This window comes from Nicotiana tabacum, chromosome 8, assembly GCF_000715075.1.
Source record: "Nicotiana tabacum cultivar K326 chromosome 8, ASM71507v2, whole genome shotgun sequence".
Classification (NCBI taxonomy): Eukaryota; Viridiplantae; Streptophyta; class Magnoliopsida; order Solanales; family Solanaceae; genus Nicotiana; species Nicotiana tabacum.
In genome coordinates, this window is record NC_134087.1 from 23,596,842 (window position 1) to 23,620,288 (window position 23,447).

Sequence of the window (23,447 nt, forward strand, 5' to 3'; positions counted from 1 at the left end):
TGGTTCGGCAATGATCCTGCCCAAAAGGTTCCAAAGTTGTAGTTCAATCCAAATTCTTTTCACCCCAAACCTTGTTCAAGTCCTTCTGATCAATCGGCAAAGCGGTTCAAAATGGGAGGATGGATTTATTTGGGTCTGATACAACAAAATGAGAGGAATAAAATGAGAGAGCCTTATTGGTGAAAACCCACACGGGCACTATAAGGCGACGGTAAGCAGAGGAAATAAAATGAGAGAGTCTTGCTGGTGAAAACCCACACGGGAACCGTAAGGCGACGCTAAGCAGAGAAAATCAAAATGAGAAGTCTTGTTTAGTGAACACCCACACGGGCACTATAAGGAGATGGTAAGAAATGAAATGAAAATGCCAGCTCGTGAAAACCCACAAAGGGCGCCCATGACCGAAAATGAGATCCTCACAACCACCGTCATCAACAGAGTCCTAGCAAGGTTCCTCGGTATTCAAGGCAAAGTTGTGATAAATTTTTGGGAGTCAGACGGTTTACACAGATCAGGCATCCAGTCCAAAAGGCATGTCATGTTCATTGAAGTCCGCATGTACTCCGGATAAGTCCTTCTCTCCTTTCCCCGAAAGGGACACTTCTAGTTTTAAACTCATTCTCCATTCAATTATTTATTTCTCTTTGAATCCCTTTTGGTCTAACACTGTTCCAAAACCAAGACAAAGAAAGTATGGCAAGACTGATTTACAGGGCTTCGTTGGATACACGCTAATGTGCAAAGGGCACCCAGCCTCAGCAGAGGGCATCAAGACGACCTCGACTGGTCATGGTAGCCTATAAAGGCAATTGAAGTTGAAAGGTTTGGGTTTCACATGGTTAATCGCCTCCACGAAGTTTAAAAAAAAAAACCAATGCGATTCCCCAAAGAAGTCCTACAAAGGTAAGGATAAGTTGGAGAGGTTAAGTCCCACGCGATTAGCCACTGCAGTTTAGGTTTGAGGATCAAAAATCCCGGACACAAAAAAAAAACAAAAAAAAAACAAAACAATCCCCACAAAGCCTCCCCTTGTAAAAATTCCCCAGCAAGCTTGCCCCAACAAATCCCCAGCAAGTCCGTTCTGTACAAATCCCCACAGAGTCTCCCCTTGTACAATCCTCCACAGAGTCTCCCCAATATATATATAAAAAAAAAATCACCACTGAGTTGGCTTCGTAAAGATTCCCCGAGTAGAATGGGATGGAAGAACCAAAGCCTTACACAAATCCGGAAATGCGAGTCTGATCAGTCTAAAACAAGTCGCCTGTGAATCCAATCAATGGCGAAGTTCTCAGACAGGAAATAGCCCAAGACCAAGCAATTGGAACGATCAAGGCCACCGAATCAACCACCGTTTTCAAACTGACAATTTGTCTTTGTTTAGACAGGTGCAATCCAAAGCAACCATGCAAGAGACAGGTACAGCCCGAAAGACGTTGAAATGCGCGAGCATTGAACCAGCTGTGCGATGGGAGAACAACCGAAAACAGACGCAATCCAAAGCAACCATGCAAGAGGCAGGTATAGCCCGAAAGAAATGAAGCGCGCGAGCGTTGAAACAGCTTTGCAGCGGGAAAACGACCAAAAGTAAGTTTCCACGGAATTCTTTCATGCATTTTTGATAAATAAAAAAAATGAATATCCCAAAAGAAAAACAAATCATGGTAGCATAGGACATCATTCCTCGACCCTCCCGGCATGATCCGATGAACCTTCCGGCATAACCTAATGAATCTCTTCGGCATAACCCGATGAATCTTTTCAGCATAACCCGATAAGTCTTCCCGGCATAACCCGATGAATCCTCCCGGCATAACCCGATGAATCCTTTCGGCGTAACCCGACGAATCCTCCCGGCATAACCCGATGAATCTCTTCGGCATAACCCGATGAATCTTTTCGGCATAACCCGATAAATCTTCTCGGCATAACCCGATGAATCCTCCCGGCATAACCCGATGAATCCTCCCGGCATAACCCGATGAATCTCTTCGGCATAACCCGATAAATTTTCCCGGCATAACCCGATGAATCCTCCCGGCATAACCCGATGAATCCTCTCGGCATAACCCGATGAATCTCTTCGGCATAACTCAATAAATCTCTTGGGCATAACCCGATGTATCCTCCCGGCATAACCCGATGAATCCTCCCGGCATAACCCGATGAATCTTTCGGCATAACACGATAAATCTTCCCGGCATGATCCGATGAATTTTTCGGCGTAACCCGATGAATCCTCCCGGCATAACCCGATGAATCTCTTCGGCATAACCCGATGAATCTTTTCGGCATAACCCGATAAATCTTCCCTGCATGTTCCGATGAATCTTCCGGCATGATCCGATGAAACTTCCGGCATAACCCGATGAACCCTCTGGCATAACCCGACGAATCTTTCCGGCATGACCCGATGATTCCCCCAGCATAACCCGAGAACTCTTTCCAGCCAGTCAGCATTAGGGTTTTAAACCCTAAACTGAACATTTTCCTTTAGTCAGCATTAGGGTTTTAAACCCTGAACTGAACTCTTTCCTTTAGTCAGCATTAGGGTTTTAAACCCTAAACTGAATTTTTCCTTTAGTCAGCATCAGGGTTTTAAACCCTAAACTGAACTTTTTCCATTCAGTCAGCATTAGGGTTTTTAAACCCTGAACTGAACTCTTTCCTTTAGTCAACATTAGGGTTTTAAACCCTAAACTGAATTTTTCCTTCAGTCAGCATTAGGGTTTTAAACCCTAAACTGAACTTTTTCCATTCAGTCAGCATTAGGGTTTTAAACCCTAAACTGAACTTTTCCTTTAGTCAGCATTAGGGTTTTAAACCTTGAACTGAACTCTTTTCCATTCGGTCAGCATCAGGGTTTTAAACCCTGAACTGAACTATTTCCTTTAGTCAGCATTAGGGTTTTAAACCCTGAACTGAATTTTTCCTTCAGTCAGCATTAGGGTTTTAAATCCTGAACTGAACTCTTTCCTTTAGTCAGCATTAGGGTTTTAAACCCTAAACTGAATTTTTCCTTTAGTCAGCATTAGGGTTTTAAACCCTAAACTGAACTTTTTCCATTCAGTCAGCATTAGGGTTTTAAACCCTAAACTGAACTTTTCCTTTAGTCAGCATTAGGGTTTTAAACCCTAAACTGAACTCTTTTCCATTCGGTCAGCATCAGGGTTTTAAACCCTGAACTGAACTCTTTCCTTTAGTCAGCATTAGGGTTTTAAACCCTGAACTGAATTTTTCCTTCAGTCAGCATTAGGGTTTTAAATCCTGAACTGAACTCTTTCCTTTAGTCAGCATTAGGGTTTTAAACCCTAAACTGAATTTTTCCTTTAGTCAGCATTAGGGTTTTAAACCCTAAACTGAACTTTTTCCATTCAGTTAGCATTAGGGTTTTAAACCCTGAACTGAACTCTTTCCTTTAGTCAGCATTAGGGTTTAAAACCCTAAACTGAATTTTTCCTTTAGTCAGCATTAGGGTTTTAAACCCTAAACTGAACTTTTCCCTTTAATCAGGATTAGGGTTTTAAACCCTAAACTGAACTTTTCCCTTTAATCAGGATTAGGGTTTTAAAACCCTAAATTGAATTTTTCCCTTTAATCAGGATTAGGGTTTTAAACCCTAAACTGAACTTTTCCCTTTAATCAGGATTAGGGTTTTAAAACCCTAAACTGAACTTTTCCCTTTAATCAGGATTAGGGTTTTAAACCCTAAACTGAACTTTTCCCTTTAATCAGGATTAGGGTTTTAAACCCTAAACTGAATTTTTCCCTTTAATCAGGATTAGGGTTTTAAACCCTAAACTGAACTTTTCCCTTTAATCAGCATTAGGGTTTTAAACCCTAAACTGAACTTTTTCCTTTAGTCAGCATTAGGGTTTTAAACCCTAAACTGAACTTTTCCCTTTAGTCAGCATTAGGGTTTCAAACCCTAAACTAAACCTTTTCCATTTAGTCAGCATTAGGGTTTTAAACCCTAAACTGAACTCTTCCCTTTAGTCAGCATTAAGGCCCCAACCCTAAACTGAACTTTTCCCCAGTTGGTCAACATTAGAGTTTCAACTCTAAATTGAGCTTCTCCCCAGCTAGTCAGCATTAGGGCTCCAACCCTGATCTGAACTATTTCCATTCGGCCAGCTTTAGGGTTCCAATCCTAAACTGAGTATTCTTACCTTGTGGCAATATCGTTGATCCAATTCCTTCATCAATGCTATGAACTTCCTGGCAAATAACTCACGAAATATCCTAGTGAAACTGGGGCAGAAGATTTCGTTCGTTTGTTTTTTTTCCCGCAGGTCTGACCTCGAGGCGCATGGATCGAGAAGACCCACGAGATGAGCCTCAACCTAGAATCAAAAAGAGAAGATGTTCCGAGATGCTTAGAAAATGGAAGGCAGATCGCTCCAAGATTTGATCAAGGTCCCGAACTCTGCCAGTCCCGTCTTACCCAGTACCGGAAATAAACAAGCACCTACAACTTGCAAGCATCAAGATTCAGATCGAAGTCTACAAGCAGAATCAGCTAAGACCCAGGATCAAGTCGCAAAAGAATCATAGATAGGAATCTTGTAACTAGCGGTTGGCATGCACACATAGTTTAGTTCAGTTTCAATTTTCCTTTGTTTGTAATAAAGGAGTCAGTAAGCAGCAACAGCAGCGACAACAGCAATAACGGCAAGCATTGCAGTCCCATGGTAGTCCCAGCTACCCAAAGTTTTCCGAACTACACTAACCTGATTCCCCTTTAGCCAGGGATATGTAGGAAACCTTTGAAGCAAAGGTTCGGTTAAATCTTTTTCAAAAATGCTTCATACGGAGTACTCGGATGGGCAAAAATCGCTCGCTTTATCTTTGCACGAAAACCCTTCGTGTCTCCGGGCAAAGAGGGGCAGCTGTAAGCACGTGATTTTTGCCCTATATGAGAAATACTCCCAAAAAATGCAAAATAAAATGATTTTCCTTGGTGTGCAATTTTGAGTATTTTTGTGATATTTTTGGATAATTATTTGTATTTGTTTGTGTTTGCTTATTTGTTAAATTAATAAAAAATACAAAAATATGTCGCATTTTGCATGTAGGATTTAATTCTACAATTGTTAGTAATTAAATGAGTTTTACAAAAATTAAAAATTACAAAAATAGGCATCTTTTGCATTTTTAGCATTCAATGTCCAAATATATAATTTTATGCTTAATTATTACTTAATTGTGCGTTAATTGTTATTAGGAGTTAATTTGCACTTTTATAACTTAATTTATTTCTTAATAATAATTTAAGTATTTTTATAATTTAGTTTTAGAAAATAAAAGAAGAAGAAATAACAAAAATACCAAGAAAAATCGGATTGGGCCTCTTCTTCAATTTTCAAACCATAGGCCCAAAAAATTGCCCAATCTTCTACATGACCCAGTCCACTTCAGACCGGGTCGACCCGGTCCGCCCCATTAACCCAAATACCCAACACCCTTCTTCATTTTTCAAAACACAAAACAAAACAAAAAAACCTAAAAACACAAAAAAAAAAACATTCGCCCCCTCTCTTACTCTTTTCTTCTCCATCTCCATTTACACAGCCATGGCTTCCCTCACCAAGCTTCATCACCCTCCACCTCCAAGATCCTCATCGACGCACACACACACAACTGCGTCAACACATTCACACGAGCACATCTTCCCCGTCATCCACTTCATCGTCCCCGTTCGAGCTTCTGCCATGTCCAACCATGGCTGAGCTTCGATGCTCTCACATGGTAGCTGCCACTGTTTCTACACCAGCCAAACCAGTCCGGCAGTCCCCACGCGTGCACAGTTTCTGCATCACCTCACAACTACTGCTGTCCGCCATGGCTGCTCCCCGTCGTCGACCCCCGGCTGCTCCTGTTCTGCCTCACTTCATCTTCCTCCGAGCTACTGTTTCATCTTCTTCGGCTATTGCTTCATCCTCCAGCTCCTCCGTTTCGCGCTGCTGCTTCAGCTTCCTTCGTCCTCGTCGTCCATGTCGCTGCAGCTTCATCGTCATTAGCTGCTTCTGCTTCCTTCGTCGTCCCGTTTTGCTACTGCTTCATCATCCGGATTTTTTGCTACTGTCCCATCCAGCTTCTTCAGTTACTTATTAATCGCGTTCGTCATCGTTGGTTCGAGCTTTGGTCGAGGCTCGTCAAGTTCGTTGTTGGTTTAGTCGTTTGTTCGTCGTTTCGATCCGGTTAGTAGATTTTCGAGTTTTATTTTGTCCGTATTTTGTTTTGATATTTTCTAATCTAAAATCGGCAAATGTTTGTTTTGTTTATCGTTTGAATTAATTTTTAGTTCATGTTCATGTGTTGTTTGTTAAATTAATTTTTCAGATTCCAAATGAAAGATTAATTAATTGTTTTTCATGTTATTTCATGTTTGTATTATTGTTTAAGTGAATATTGGTTAGTTTAATGTTTGTTAGATTCAAATTGAAATTTAATTAATTATTTCTTCAATTTGTTTCATGTTGTTATGTATTTTCCATAAATCATTAATGTTGTTTGAGTCATGTGAATCCGTCATGTTTGTTGCTAAAAATAGATTTAATTCATGTTCATCTTTGTTTGAAGTTCATGTTTAGATCCAGTGATTTAATGTGAGTTTATGTTTGTCTTTGATTTGTTAATTTAGTTTGAATCATGTGTTTTGTTGTTCGTATTGTTGTGTTCTTGCTCATACATTCATGGTCTAAATTAACCAGGATTGGTTCCCGATATGGTTAATTCATTCCATTAATTTTGAGTTGTGTTGTTCATCGTGTTCATGTGATTTGTTGTTGAAGATTGTTGAGAAATTTGTCATCTTGACTATATTTTGGTCAAGTTATGATTAATTGAGTGTTTAGAGCTGATGGGGGTAATTTGGTAAATTGCATTGCATTCAGGGGTAGATTTGTAATTGCAATAAGGTCGGAGGGGTAGTTTGGTAATTGAACATTATTTTGATTCTTTATGTTAAGCATGGGGGACAAATATAATGGGTTGGGGTTTTTGATATAATTGTTTAACATAATGGGGGACAAGACAAAACATAATGGGGAGGAATCTTGTACTTGTTTAATGTAGGCATGGGGGACATATTGTAATGGGTTGGGAATGTGGTATTTATTTAATGTAGGCATGGGGGACAAAGTTTAAAATAAAGAAAACATTAAGTAGTGGGACAAAGCATGCCATTGAGGGAATAATTTGGGTTTGGGAATTGAAGACTTGTCTTGCTATATATAGAGTCATTTCTTGACATTAAAAGGGGACTAGACTTAGAGAAAAAAACTTGGACTTGAACATAAAGAAAAAAAAGGAAGACTTAAAAGAGAGAAAGATTATTATTGGGAGAATATTTTTGAGAGTAATACATTTTGGAAAATTTCAAGAGTGTTAGAGAGAAAAAGAAAAAGACAACTTGAACTTCACTCGAATAATTTCCGTTTGCTTTTCTCGAGTGTTATTCAAAAATCAGAAACTACTGCATCTTGTATCTTTTCTCTTTTCTGCTTTGACTGCGATTGTACTCTGGCATTGCTGGGTTTTCAATCTGTTACTGGGTTATTCTACTGGTTGTTGCTGGTTTTGCAGTGTTGCTGAATCTGCTGTTGCTGTGGTATTATTGCTGCTGACTTCTCCTTCTTTTGTTCTTGTACTGCTGTTTTCAGGTACACATTTGTACAATCTCGGCTTGAAGCAAAAAATGAAATATTAATCAGGCTTTGTTCCTGTTGAATTCCTCCTGTTGGATTTGTGTTTGAATATTAATTTTTCTTTCTTCGTATAAAGATGTAGTTGAATGATTAATGAATAATGAGGTTGCATATGTATATTTTCTTCATCTAATAATGTTAGTTTAAATTAATCGGAGAATAATTAATCTGTTTCGATATTATGGTCAATCCCATGTTCTAGTATTATTGAATAACAGAATATAAAAAATGAAAACAGTTTTTCTTTGTACAAACTCGGTCGCGATTTTCCATTCGCATTAGCCGTAAACTAATAACTAATAAGTTACGTTTTAGCATGTAATTAATTGAGAGATTTTCTTTATTTTAGAGATGAACTTAATAGAAATATAGTCACTGTAGGTTTATCCTTTTAAATAAAAATGAGACGAGCCTCGACAAACAAAAATGCACAAGCTGCGGGGCCCTCTAAATGTATATATTAAAATACTTAGAATTCGGGATAGGCCGTTTAGCGAATTTTACGGTCTTCCCAAAATAACAATACGCTAGTTGCTTTAGGCGCACCTTTAATAATTTAACCTTCTTAAACACGGGTGCACATTGATGTGACCCAAATCCAAATCTCAACGGAGTCAAAATGTGTTGACGATCACGGGTGCATTGATTGTGACGTGGTTCGAGATGCATTTTCACGACGTTGTAATTCTATAAAAATAAATGATAATAATAAAAGCGGTTTTAAACTTAATAAAAGCACATAAGTCACAACATGTATTTAATCAGATATTTGTCCATCATAACAATTTAAGCGACCGTGCTAGAACCACGGGATTCGAGGGTGCCTAACACCTTCCCTCGGGTCAACAGAATTCCTTACTTAGAATTTCTGGTTCGCAGACTTCATTTGGAAAAGTCGAAAATTTCCTCGATTTGGGATTCAAGATAAACCGGTGACTTGGGACACCAAAAGCCAAACCTTTCCCAAGTGGCGACTCTGAATTAAATAAATAATCTCATTTCGAATATTGTCACTTAAATTGGAAAAACTCCCCTCGCGCATCCTACCCTCCGGGGCGGGCGCGCAAAAAGGAGGTGTGACAAGTATCGTGACACTAAATCTTGGGTAGAGGATGATGTTAATTTTTTTTTCCGCATTTTCGTTCATTTATTATTAAATTAAGACTTCCGCTCGAATTTATTGTTTTATTATTATCTTGTTGAAAGTTAGATAAAAAGGTATGTTAAGGTTGGCTTGCCTAGCTCCGACAGTAGGCGCCATCACGACTCCCGAAGGGGGGGGGGGAATTTGGGTCGTGAAAAACTCAATCCTTCATAAGCTCGTGAAACACAAACCATCTGGTACATTAAATCTTCTGCAAATCTCACATTCATCCTCGCAACAGTCAAGCTCCCTCTCTTAAGCGACCCAAATTTAAATTTCAACACATATAATTCACTTGCAAATGAGATCTTCTAACAGACAAAATAAGGATCACACAACCTCAGAACACTCCGCATGAGATAACCCACCTGCTTTGCCTCCAACTAACATTTCTGTATACCTTCCACCGTCATAAACATTACGCAGTCACTTAATCTTCCTAAGTCTGAACTCATACCCGCAAAATGAAATTTACTTCACTCCCAACTAGGAAACATGAAAAGATTCTTCACACACCCATAACTCGGGGCTATACCTCAAATCAAGATGGAAGTCAAGCACCCAATAGTTTTTCTATCCTCTAGCGGACCCTTCTTGTCACTTCCAAATCATATGAATACATTTCGCAGTCATAATATACTCATCGCATAGCCATCCAGCCATCACTTCTACTAGTAGGGACACTACCGAACATATAAGTTCAAAAACACATGTTCACACAATCAGCACCTCGGTGCTTAAGCTATAGGCAAAACCTGGCATCAAGTCCTCCAGATTGGCCCAACATCAATGCACAGAAAATCACATCTCGCCCCTCGATCGGGGAATCACAAGCCATCAATGCACATCTAATACTGAGCGCTCATGCGCGAATACGAATGCGTGGAAGGAATACAAGGAGTTACACTTCAAGTTGAATCAAGGACGCATGATAAGAGTTCAAGAATGTGAAATTTTTCCTAAAGGTTATGTAGCCTCCCAAGGATAAGTACAGACGTTTCCATACCAATCCGCGAGACTCTACTAAACCTGCTCATGACTCGTAAGACCTATATAACCTAGGCTCTGATACCAACTTGTCACGACCCAAAACCTGGACCTGGTCGTGATGGCGCCTCTCGTGAAGACAAGGCCAACCGACACATTCCTATTCCAATTATTAAGCAATTAAAATAATAAGTATTAAGTCTCAAACATGATAAACTCCCAAAATAATAAGTAGTGAACATTACAGTTTACGGAAATCAAACCCAACACAGCCCGATACCAGGGTGTCACCAGTCATGAGCATCTATCTATATACTACAAGTTTGAAATGTCTACAAGGCTATTACAAAATCACTGAAAGAGAAGGAAATGAGATAAAGGGGGAGAAGCACGGGGCTGCGGACGCCGAGCAGCTACCTCATGAACTTTGAAATCTGCCGGGAGCTCTCAACCCTCGCAAACAGGATCAGCAACGCCTGAATCTGCACATGGGGTACAGGGAGTAAAGTGAGTACTCCAACTCAGTGAGTAATAATCATAAATAAAGGTTGAGAAGTAAGAAATCACGTAAGGCACATAACAGGCTATAAGGAAGCAGTAAAAGCCAATAGAAACAGTAAAACAGTAAAGATGTGTAAAGTCATTGAGTTCAATTTAAACTTCATAAAATGCCTTTTTAGCAATTAAGCAAGTAAATGACAAACAATTAGGAAAGATAAACACATAAAGGATCGTGCCATCGGGTACAATGTTAACAAATCCGCCCCTCGGGCACAATGTCAACAAATCCGCCCCTTGTGCAATATCTCAGAACAATACCAGCCCCTCGGGCTATATCTCACATCACAATGGGTACTCGCACTCACTAGGGGTGTGCAGACTCCTGGAGGGGCCCCTTACGGCCCAAGCGCAATATCAAGCCATCTCGTGGCGTCATCACTATGCTCTCGGACCCATATCAACAAGCCACCTGGTGGCGTACAAATCTCAGGCCCTCGGCCTCATAATCGTAATCAGTGTATCACTGCTGCGGCGTGCAGCCTGGCCCAAAAGTATCCTCACAACACAGGCCATCGGCCTTACTCAATCAAAATCTCATAAGCCACTCAGGCAAAAGTAAAATATGATGCTCAGCCCAAAATATTATTTGAAATATCATTTAATATGTTAAAACAGAGTAAACATGGCTGAGTTATGAAAACAGTAGAATATAGCATGACTGAGTACAAGTTAAAGTCAAAACAGTGAGGAAATATCAATAAAAATCTCATAAGGGTTCAAATAGTTGGCACTAGGCCCAAATATGGCATTCAGCCCAAAACATGATGATAGCAAACAGTTTTCAATCAAATACGCGGTAAAACAATCTTTCGGGATGGACTAAGTCACAATCCCCAACAGTGCACGACTCTACGCTCATCATCTAGCGTGTGTGTCACCTCAATATAGCACAACGATGTGCCATCCGGGGTTTCATACCCTCAGGACAACATTTACAATATTACTCACCTCGATCCGGTCCAAACTCTAGCCCGGATGCCTTTTCCCCCATGAATCGACCTCCAGATGCTCCAAATCTAGCCACAATCAGTACATAACTATTAAAATATGCTAAGGGAACAAAGCCCACTCGAAAATATCCAATTTACATCAAAAATCTCGAAATTGCTCAAACCCGGCCCTCGGGCCCACGTCTTGAAATCCGACAAAAATTACATCAATATAATCCTCATCCTCCCACGAGTCTACAAATATCAAGAACATTAAAATCGGACCTCAAATGGCCCCTCAAACCCCACTCAAATGTCTCTTAATCTCAAGCCCTAATCCCTCAATTTTCTTCCTTAATTTTCACTAATACCATGATTAAACAATGGAAAAATAATCATAAACATGAGTAATGAAGCTCAGGAAACTTACCCAACTGATTCTCTTCGATTTTCCCTTGAATTCACTGCCCAAGCTCGCTTCCCGTCTTAAAAAATGGAGAACTTAGCAAAAATTCGTGAAGGAAACATTATATACTTTCTGACCCATGTTTTCGCACTTGCGGTCCATTTTCCGCTTCTGCGGTATCGCTTCTGCAACCAAATCCACCGCATTTACGGTTTTCATTAAATTGCTAATTTCCGCATCTGCGGTTAAAAACTCGCACCTGCGCTACCGCAGGTGCGCCCACTTCACTGCTTCTGTGGTTCCTGAAGGACTTCCTCTTGGCCGCATCTGCAACTGCCTTCCGCTTCTGCGATCATCGCACCTGCGGCCTCCCAGCCATAAGTGAGGTTATGATAGAAACCAAATGCTTCAGCTGCAAAAACTCAATTCCAAATTCTTCCGTCACCCATCCGGAATCACCCCGAGGCCCCCGGGACCTCAACCAAAAGCACAAACAAGTCACATACCACCATTCAAACTTGTACCAATCTTCAAAATACCTCAAACAATATCGAATCACTCAAAATATATCGGATTCAAGCCGAAATTTCCAAAATCTTCTGAATTACGCTTTTGATTAAAAAGTATACCAAATCACGTCTGAATGACCTAAAATTTTGCTCATACATCCCAAATGACACCATGGAACTACTGTAACTTTCTATATTCCATTCCGACCCTTATATCAAAATCTCACCTATCAACCGGAAAACGCCAAAATCCCAATTTCGTCAATTCAAGCCTAAACCTTCCACGGACCTCCAAATGCATTCCGATTATGCTCCTAAGTCCCAAATCACCTAACGGAGCTAACCAAATTATAAATTTTTTGATCCGAGATCATATACCAACAAGTCAAATCTTGGTCAAACCTTTTAAATTTCAAGCTTCAAACTGAGAATTGTTCTTCCAAATTCATTTCGATTACCCTAAAAACCAAAACCAACGATTTACATAAGTCATAATACACCACACGGGGCTAGTCATGCTCGAAAACTAGCGAGCAAAGTGCAAAAGCTTAAAACGACCAATCGGATCATTACACTACTACTAACAGAAGTCCAGGGGAGAGGAGACTATTATACCTGGTCAAATAAGCAATTGAATAATGACAGAATATATAGCAGGTTATATAGGGCCTTTGGTAATCATGAATGGATGATGACATGAGGGCATTTGATAATGCAATATGATGAGCCTTTCATTTCTGACCATGCACCTATGTTGTTAACAATGGTTTCTTCTAACAGTAGCATCAAAGTTCCTTTCAAAATTTTCAATATATGGGTTGAGCATAAGGAATTCTTGGAGATAGTAGAGAAGGCCTGGCATCAGACACAATCCACAAGTAAGATGAAGAACATATGGATGAAGTTGAAGAGTCTCAAAACAGTATTAAGGAAACTGAATAATGAGGAGTTCAAGTCCAGTAATCAGAAAATAGAGAAGGCAAGACAGGATTTAAAGATTACTCAAGAACAAATACATCTAAGGAATAATACATACTTTCTTGCAAAAAAGAGAGTTGATACAGTCTTTGGAGAAATGGTCATTGGTAGAAGAAAGTGCTTTACACCAAAAGGCTGAGGCAAGATGGATCAAGCTAGGGGATTCCAATAATAAATACTTTTCAGCACTAATCAAAGAGAGTACTCAAAGGAAGCATATAACAGAACTCATATCTCTCACTAATAGAAAGCTTGTTGAACCAAAGGAAATCAGAGAAGAGGTAGTAAATTTCTACAAAGGCTTGATGGGATCTACAACTTATATGCTACTAGCAGTTAACAAGCAGACTATGAGGAAATGACCATGCATCACTCAGCAACAAAGAGTTAGATTATGTGCAGAAGTGACAGAAAAAAAGATTTATGATGGACTATCCTCAATAGGGAATGACAAGTCACCTGGTGTAGATGGATACAATGCTTAATTTTTCAAAAAAAGTATGGACTATTGTGAAGGCAGAAGTTACTGAAGCTATTAAGGAGTTCTTCAAAACTGGGAAAATGTATAGGGCAATTAATTATACAGCTATTACTCAAGTTCCAAAGACTGCTAAGCCAATTACAGTGAAAGAGTATAGACCTATAGCATGTTGTACTGTGATATACAAAATAAATGCCAAAATACTAGCCTCCAGATTGCAAGAAGTGGTTCCAGATATCATATGTGAAGCCCAGGATGGGTTTCTCCCAGGGAGGAAAATAGCTGACAACATCTTTCTTGCTCATGAGCTAGTTAAAGCTTATATAAGGTAGAATATATCTTCTAGATGCATGATAAAAATTGACTTACAAAAAGCATATGATTCAGCCTTTTATGAGATAGATGCTTATTGAGCTTGGGTTTCCAAATCAATTTGTACTTTGGATAATGGAGTATGTTCAAACAATCAACTATACTGTGATGGCTAATGGTGAACTAAGTGAGTCTTTTAATGCAGCTAGAGGACTTAGACAAGGAGATCCAATATCTCCTTTTCTATTTACAATAGCTATGGAGTATTTAAGTAGACAGCTTAATGAACTGAAGGAAGATATAATATATCAATTTCATCCAAAGTGTGCAAAACTAGGTATTACACACCTTAGTTTTGTAGATGATCTGCTGCTTTTGCCAAAGGAAACCTATCTTCTATTACTGCTCTCTATAAGTGTTTCGGGCAATTTTTTGAAGCTTCAGGATTGCAAGCTAATCTTGGAAAGAGTTGTGTGTATTTTGGAGGAGTTAAGAAGAAAGTTCAAGATAGTATACTGGATCATCTGGGGTTTGTTCATGGGAGTCTGCCTTTCAAATACTTGGGAGTGCCTCTATCAACAAAGAAGATCACTTTAATGCAATGGCAACCACTAATAGAGAAGATCACAACTAGAATTACCTTATGGACAGCAAAAAAACCATCTTATGGAGGAAGAATTCAATTAGTCAAATCTGTGTTGTTTGGAATTCAAGCATATTGGGCTTAGTTATTCCTTATTCCTACAAAGGTTCTGAAAACTATAGATGCTTACTGCAGAAGTTATGTATGGTCAGGCAACAACACAATCTCTAAGAAAGCTTTGGTAGCATGGGAAAGAGTATGCATGCTAAGTCAATTGGAGGGATAGACATTATCAACATAAAGCTATGGAATCAAGCTGCTCAAATCAAGACATGTTGGGATGTAGCTCATAAGCAGGATAAGATGTAGATTAGATGAATTCATGCTTACTATGTCAAAGGTAAGCCATTGATGGAGACAACAATCCCAGCACAAGTAAGTTGGATCACTAGGAAGATATTGGATGCTAAGAAACAGTTACACTTGATACCTGCTGCCAAGACTACAAGAAGTTTGACAAATTCTATTTACCATCAACTTCTCCCTAAAATAAGGCCAGCAACCTGGAAATGCCTTATGTTCAAGAATGATGCTAGACCTAAAACAATCTTCATAATGTGGCTACAATTACAGGGAAGATTGGCTACAATAGATAGATTAGTGAGATGAGGACTAACAATGGACATAACATATACATTGTGTCAGACCCAATTGGAAACAAGGGAACATCTGTTCGTTGAATGTGAATTTGCTAAGGCTATATTGAGGAAGTTGCATAACTGAATACAATGGAAGCAAACAACAGAAACATGGAATCAACATATTGACTGGGCTATTCAAAGTGCCAAAGGGAAATCACAACAAGCTCAAATCTTCAAACTGGTATATGCTGAATGTATATATGTTAAATGGATGGAAACGAATCATAGAGTGTTTGAAAATAACTATAAGAACTGGGAAACAATTGTGCGTGAAATAGATTACACCTGCTATGTAAGAGCAGGACCTAGAGTTAAGGAGTTGTTGCAGAGTTTTGTGTTTTAAACTTCTAGTTTTTTGTTTCTTTTAGTTGAGAACTTCTTGTACATAGTAGAGAGTTAAGGATAAGATAGAATTTAGATAGCTAATTGTGCTGATTAGCTATGGTTTTGTAAAATTTCAAAGGTGATTACTACAAAAATTTAGTTACCAAAAAAAATATGATCTGGGCAAAAAATAACAATAACAACGATCCAGTAAAATTTTACTAGTGGGGTTTGGACAACAAATAAATGAACAGAAAGGAAAAAAAGAAAAAATATGAAAAAGGAGAAAAAGAAAAGGAGAAAAGAAAGAAAAAAGAAGAAGAAAAGAAGCAGAGAAATAAAAAAGAAAAGGAGGAAAAAAAAGGAAATTACCCACAAAAGCTATCACGGGTAGGAAATGTAATTAGTTTGATGTGTAGAAAAGTAAATGGATAGTGAAGGATAAATAGTTTTTTTATGGGTACTTGTGTCATTCACCTTTGAAAAATAGTCAGCGTCTGCAAAGTCATTAAAAAATAGTCATTATTTGTTGTAACACGAAAAGTTTCAACATAATATATTGGAGATTGGTGCACATGTGTATGAACTTGTAGCATATTATTCTGAAACTCCAACACACAGAAAGTTCCAGCATAATATACTGGAGATTGGAGCACCTATGTATGAACTTCCAACATATTATACTGGACCAGTATATTATACTGGAACTCCCGTATATTATGTTGGAACTCCAGTATATTATGCTGAAACTGTACTATATTATACTGGAAGTTCACATGTAAAAAAAATATACTGGAATATTTTTCGGATTTTAAACAGTATTTTTATTTAAATTTATGTTTACAAGAAAAATGGCTAAATTTTTATTAGTTTTAAAATTATAGTTATTTTTTAATTATTATTTGTAAATATGGCTATTTTTTAATTTCACCACGTCCACCGTATGATGGGAGCCCAAACGCTAGATTATCCAATTTTGGGTTTTTGCAAAGGAGAAATGACTGTTAAGTCATACTGTGACTGTGTGACATGTTGAGTTACGATTCCATTATTAGGAAAAATGTGAATTTGATGAATAATACGATGGATAAACCGGCGGATCCCGGCGCAGCGACGCCAGTGTCGCAACCACCATTCGACACCCAATTGGTGTCGCAGCAGCAACAATCGGAATCGATCATCGCCAATCTCCGCAATATCTCCGACTCCCTCTCCGCTTTCCAACATTGCTTCAGTGAGCTACAACGACACATTGATTCGATTCGAACCTCAATCGATTCTGTGCTGCTACCCCCTCAGACAACTAAAACCACTCATTTACCCGCTCCATCATCAGCGCCAGCAGCTGCATCGGAATCTGACTCCTCTGAAGAAGGAGGAGGAGGAGGAGAAGAAGAAGAAGACGAGGAAGAGGAAGAGGAGGAGGAGAAAGTGAAATCGCCTCGTCCAGACCTGGAAAGTTTTTGCGAAACGATGAATAGTGATGGTCTGCGGAAGTACATGCTAACACATCTCTCAGACATTCACGGATTGCGTGTACAAGTCCCTAAGGCACTAAAACGTTCGCCCAAACCTGCGAGGCTTGTACTGGAATCTATTGGTAAGTTTTATATTCAAGGGAGCAAGGGGTATATTAATGACTTACCTTTGATCCGGGGAAGGATGGCTAAAGTATTGCTTTTGGAGTTATTGATGGGGATGGGATTTGAGATTGATAAATGGGTGAAGGAAGAGGCAGAGCAAGCAGCTTTAGCCTGGTTGAAGAGGTTGAATTCTGAAGGAGGTATACTACAGGTTCAAGAAATTGATGCCCGTGGTTTGCTGTTGCTTATTGGTTGTTTCGGGGTTCCACATAGATTTACAAATGCGAATATCATAAATTTACTTCAGGTAAGTAACCTCAAGTTGATTTCTGTTGCCCTTAGGAATTCACATGTTCTCATGGCAAAGTTTCCGGAAATAATAGAGGAAATGGTGAAGAACAAGAGAGTCTTTGACGCTGTTCATATTGTCTATAGTGTTGGAATTCAGGACAAATTTAACCCTGAGAAACTTTTGACATCATTTTTAAGAGAGTCTAAAGATTCGTTTGACAAAATGAAACGATCACAAGGTTCACTTGATGCTAATTTTGGAGTAAAAAGGAAGTATTTATCTGATTTGAATTCAGTCATCAAATGTTTGGATTCTCACAAGATTGATCCTTCAAAGCTTCTTCCTGGGTGGCAAATCAATATGAAAATAATGAGCTTGAAGAGAGAAATTGCTGAATTCGATAAGCATAAGCAGATAGCTGAACAGAAGATAGCACAACAAATTGCTGAATTGCATAAGAGAAAAATTGATGAAACTGAGTGGTTGAGCAACAAAGAAGTGAAACACTCACATTTTCCAAATCCATGGCCGCCACAACATCAAAGAGTTGTTAATCATGTCAATAGCAACAACACCTTGTTAGAAGGTGGTGGAACTGCTGGCCACAATTATGGTTATTATATTTCCCCTTCGGAATTGCATGGACCTGTTGCAAGCCCACTACGTGAAAATGTTATTAGCTCAGGTGTGGCCATGGGTGGACCTGGAGCAGGTATATTAGCAAATGCTGATGGTATTCATGCAGGCATGGATGTTGTTCCGCTAGGAGGCTCATATGCTGGAAGTCTTGGAGGGAGTCGAGTTGATAGTACACCCAAGCAGTTAGAAAGTCATGCTGGTCAGTTATATGGATCGCATGGTGATGCAACTGTGTATGACAGACTGCCCTCCCACAGATATGCTTATAGGCCATCATCCTACTTGGAAGGGCCAAACACCATAGCTGGCGATACTTATAGGCCTGGACTATACATGGAAAGCTCTGCAGGGTTGCCAAACACCATACCTGGTGAAGGCTCTGCGGGGTTGCCAAACACCATACCTGGTGAAGGCTCTGCAGGGTTGCCAAACACCATACCTGGTGATTCTAATATGCCACCGCCATACTTGGAAGGCTCTGCAGGGTTGCCAAACACCATAACTGGTAATGCTTATAGGCCTGCACCATACATGGAAAGCTCTAAGGGCTTGCCAAACACCATACCTGGTGATTCTAATAGACCACCACAATACTTGGAAGGCTCTGTTGGGTTACCAAACACCATAACCGGTAATACATATAGGCCTCTACCATACTTGGAAGGCTCTACGGGGTTGCCAAACACCATACCGCCACCATATCAGTTTGCTGATACTGTTCCAGCAACTGAACTATACCAAAGCAGTGGCTCACGAGCAGTTGGTTTTCATCCTTCGTCCTCCTTGTACTGGCAGAGATAGTTTTGTGTTGGTCAGGCATTACTTTCTACCTTAGTTTCCATTTTTCTAGTGTATATAGCCATTCTAGAAGTGATTTCATAGTCTCAGAAATGTTCGTCTTTCATCAGCTGCTAAAAATCTCTGGCCAATGTTATCCTTTTTCTTATCAAAAAAAAAAATCTCTGGCCAATGTTCAAGGCTTAGGATAGTGATGTCTAAACTCTACCTGGCAAAGTTCCAACAAACATGATTTTCTAACAGTTCTTTACTTTTCCTTTTTCCCTTCCTCGGATAATTAGATAATGTACATGTATATGTTCTTTGTTGGTCACTAATTATGAGCTAGTTGTATGCTTATTGCTAAGAAATCTCTATTAGAGTCTGAATTATTCCAGGCTTTTGTAAATGTTGTTCCCGCATTGTGTGATAGTTGTCTAGATTTGTAGAGTGCTGTCACAACAGCAATCCTACTTTTTCTTTTGGTCCATTTGGATGTCCTCCACTTGACAATTGAAATGTTTCTCCACGGCTACTAAAATGGCATATTCTTCTTGCCTCTCTTCTGGCTAAGTGTTCATAACATGTCACTTAACCCCATCCCCACCCCTCACCCAAAAGACAATAACAACAACAACCTAGTAAAATCTCACAAAGTGGGGTCTGGGGAGGGTAATGTGTACGCAGACGGCAGACCTTACCCCTACCCTGACGGGGCAGAGGCTGTTTCTGATAGACCCTCGGCTCAGAAAGACGTAAAGAAAACAAGAAGAGACAAGATATCAGTATCATCAACGGAAACCCCCTCAACCCAAAAGAATGAAAATAAAAATTTGGTAAACCTCATTCCCAATTGTTTATCTGATTTTGAGCAAGTTATAACTTTATAATTTGGTACTTCGGCACATAATGTTAACCAAAATATTGCAGCTGTTTTGTATAATGAGCTTGAGAGTTTCAAAATATTATCTGCCTTCTTTATCTCATTGTGATCGGTTAATGTATTTCATAATTTCTCAATTTTCAAAATGGTTGGAGAGTACTTTAAAGAAAACTGTACCCACCCTGAAGCTTGTCATGTTGTCAACCCCGGCAATCCATCAAGTACATTTATCCCCGAGTCCCTTCTTTATGGTCTCCATCTCATCTTTATAAATATTAATGGATGGAATGAAGTCGTCGATTGTGAAAATTCAATCGATATTCTTTTTGATATTCCTTTATTGAAACTTTTGTCATATAGAGGATATCTGATATTTGTAAAGAAGTGGGAAGCTGGCTCTTCATTGATAATACTTATGAGTGACTTTCTTTCATTGTATACGAATCTTTTAGTTTCCCAATGTTATCAGAACCTGACTGCCGTCATTTTCTTTCCTCGTCCATGGATAAATGATGATGATCTTACAACTAAAGATGATGAGGGATCTGAATCTTGACTTCCAGATTCCAGTAAGTAACCAGTTTGTCATTACCCTTCACTGCATGTATAAATTTTTATCTTTATTTTTTCCCATTTGTGCTATTCGTATCTCAATTATTAGATGACAAATAATCCTGGAAATTTGGCTTCACGTGGGGTTAAATATTTGCAACATGTCGCTATTAGTTTTTGCCCTCCATTAATGCATTTATCTTATTTTGTCGAACATCATCTCATGTCCTTCTTTTTCTTGTAACTTTGTTCAGTACACTTTGCTTGTGGTTTGTTACTTTTCCTAAATGATATGTTTATATATCGATGTAGCAAGTTATTTGCAGGTATTTTTCCTGAATGATTTTGATGAAAATTTTGAGTAATAAATATTAATGTCTAAAAGTATTAGTTGGAACAAGTAATATAAAACTAGAAATCAAGGTAGTTGTAAAAAATGACTTTCGCGCATAAGTGATGGAAGTCATTTCCTCCTTTTTGTTGGAAAATATTTTTGTTGATAACGAGGCACCAGAAAATGACTTCTCATGAGAAACATTTTCTTAGGAATGACTACCGTCAAACCACACTTATTACTAGTAATATAATTTTCTGAATCATTATTGACCTTTTAGTTAATGTTTTTGAGCTTTATCTTATGCAAATTAAAGGCTTTGTAATCTAAGGATATCCTGTGGGAACTGAAAGGAAGAAAAATTACATTTTCGGGCATCCCCAAATTGTTTATTCGTGTTTTTTGTCTTCAATTGGCACCTAATAGGCACGAAAGATCGAAAACAGTTTCAGTTTTTTTTTGGAAATAATGGAATTAATCTTATTTTCATTGCTAACTTTGTATTTATTCCCTGTCTTTTACCTGTTCTAAAGTTTCCATCATTCGTGGAACAAAATTAAAGAACTTCTAAACAAAAATTTTGGTCTAAGAATTAGGTTTTGTCTTGAGGATCTTGAAGCAAATTATGGCACTATGCTATCTACAGACAAAGACTTAAAGGCCATTTTTTTTTGTGGTCATATCAAAATTGTTATGTATTGATAGTAGAACAATTTTTGCTGGAGACTGGAGTGGGGAACAAGCAATAAGTTCTATAATTTTGATACAGGTACATGGAGTCCTCAATGCTATTAGTTGGGAAATTCTATTTCCAATTTGTATTGTCATTGCAAGGTACGTGGAAACTTTCCAGTCTTCAAATCCGGCATGGTTTTATCTTCATGTTACTTGCCAGTTTTCTGCCTATGCCATTGCGGTTGCTGGCTGGGCAACTAGGTCTCAAGCTTGGAAGTGAGTCAAAGGGTGTTCAGTATAGTGGCCATCATAATATTGGGATTGCACTTTTCTCCGTTGCAACATTGCAGGTACTGTTGCTCTATTCCGAAGTACTAAATCATTTTCCTTGACCACTCTCTTCTCATGTATCTTATGTTATTCCTAATTATCGCATCTTAGATAGTTAATTTTGTCTCTTTGAACAGCTGTGTACTTGCAAGGGGCATCCCTATATTGCATGTAGGGGGTTCAATTGAATCCCCTCGTAGGAAGTGCTAATAGAGTAAAACAATTACACATAAAATATTCCATTGTTGAATCCCCTTGACATAAAGAACTTCTAGTGTAGCGGTAAAGGTGACTTAGAAATTACTTTAAGTCACAAGTTCAAGCCTCAAATATGACACTTATGTTCCTTTCTTAAATCCCCTTCTCAGAATTCCTGGTTCTGCAACTTATGTTTCTTTTTTAAATCCCCTTCTCAGAATTCCTGGTTCTGCAATTCTCTGCCACTGTGTACTTGGGGATATTAATGGTAGAAATTAATTTTTCTCTTGGTGTTCTGCTCTTCATTTTGGTTTTAGGTTTTTACCATGCGATTGAGGCCCAAGTAGGACCATAAGTATCAATTTTTACTGGAATATATGCGGGAGAAGTGCACCAGTAGCCACTTTTAAGCCCGTTGTTTAAAATATATCCACAATTTACAATGTATTTAAAGATTGGCAAATTCACCCAAATTTTAGGACTAAGTATCCTGAATTTGTAATTTAGAACTTAGGGGTTGTTACAATGGTGGGATATCCCAGGATATACGGATCGGGTGGGATATCCCATGGGATTAGTTATCCCACCTTCTATATGGGATAACTAATCGTACCATTTTACTGTAAAAGTTAACTAAGGATTCGCTAATACCCTGAACCAAACATGGGATAAAGTTAATCCCAACTTTTAACCCGGGATTATTATTCTTATCCCATGTACCAAACGATCCATTAGTGTCCTGAATTTTGAGTTGCTAATTTAAAATTCAGCACATAAGATTCAAACTTCTGGATAATTTTCGAAGTTTAGGACACGATGTCTTGAAGTTTGAGCGAATTGGTTAATCTTTAAATACATTGTAAAGTGTGTATTTATTATAAACAACATGCTTAAAAGTGGATACATGGTGTCATTTCGCAATGACCTGGCATTGATTTTATGGAGACATATTCTCCGGTGGTGGATGAAATCACATTCAGGTATCTTATCAGTCTAGCAATTCATGAAAAACTTGATATGCGTCTTATGGATGTTATCACAGCCTATTTATATGGCTCACTGTACAACGAAATTTTTATGAAAATCCCTGAAGGATTCAAAGTACCTGAAACATACAAAGATTCCTGGGAAACTTGTTCGATAAAGCTTAAAAAATCCTTATATGAATTGAAGCAATCAGGGCGTATGTGGTATAATCACCTCAGCGAATACCTATTGAAAGAAGGGTACAAGAGTGACTCAATTTGTCCTTATGTATTTATAAAAAGATCTGGATCTGAACTTGTCATAATAGCTGTGTATGATGATGACTTGAATATCATTGGAACTCCGGAAGAGCTTCCAAAGGCAGAATAACTTGCCAATACTCCAAATAGCTAAAATATTTTTGACCTCCAATAACTCCACATCTATAAACTATTGTCCTTACAATAATCACTAGGTTAGGAAATAATCTTTGAACATCGTAGTTTGCTTTAAGCACGATTAATAATGAATTATCGTGGCTATAGGCACGGTTCCCGTGGCATACTCATGAAACATAATTCCACATTCAAGTGC

General features: G+C 38.7%; 1 protein-coding gene across 1 annotated transcript; it reads left to right on the plus strand.

Moving 5' to 3' along the window:
• The first annotated feature begins 16,598 nt into the window (after positions 1–16,598).
• Positions 16,599–22,197, plus strand: LOC107770328 (uncharacterized). Its single transcript, XM_075219090.1, has 3 exons — positions 16,599–18,949; positions 20,332–20,367; positions 21,454–22,197. The coding sequence occupies exon 1, from the start codon at positions 16,654–16,656 to the stop codon at positions 18,937–18,939; it is 2,286 nt and encodes a 761-aa protein (XP_075075191.1). The 5' UTR covers positions 16,599–16,653; the 3' UTR covers positions 18,940–18,949; positions 20,332–20,367; positions 21,454–22,197.
• Positions 22,198–23,447: the final 1,250 nt, after the last annotated feature.

Excerpts from the sequence above, each read along its gene's own strand:
- LOC107770328 (XM_075219090.1), top strand. The coding sequence starts at position 16,654 with ATGTTGAGTTACGATTCCATTATTAGGAAAAATGTGAATTTGATGAAT.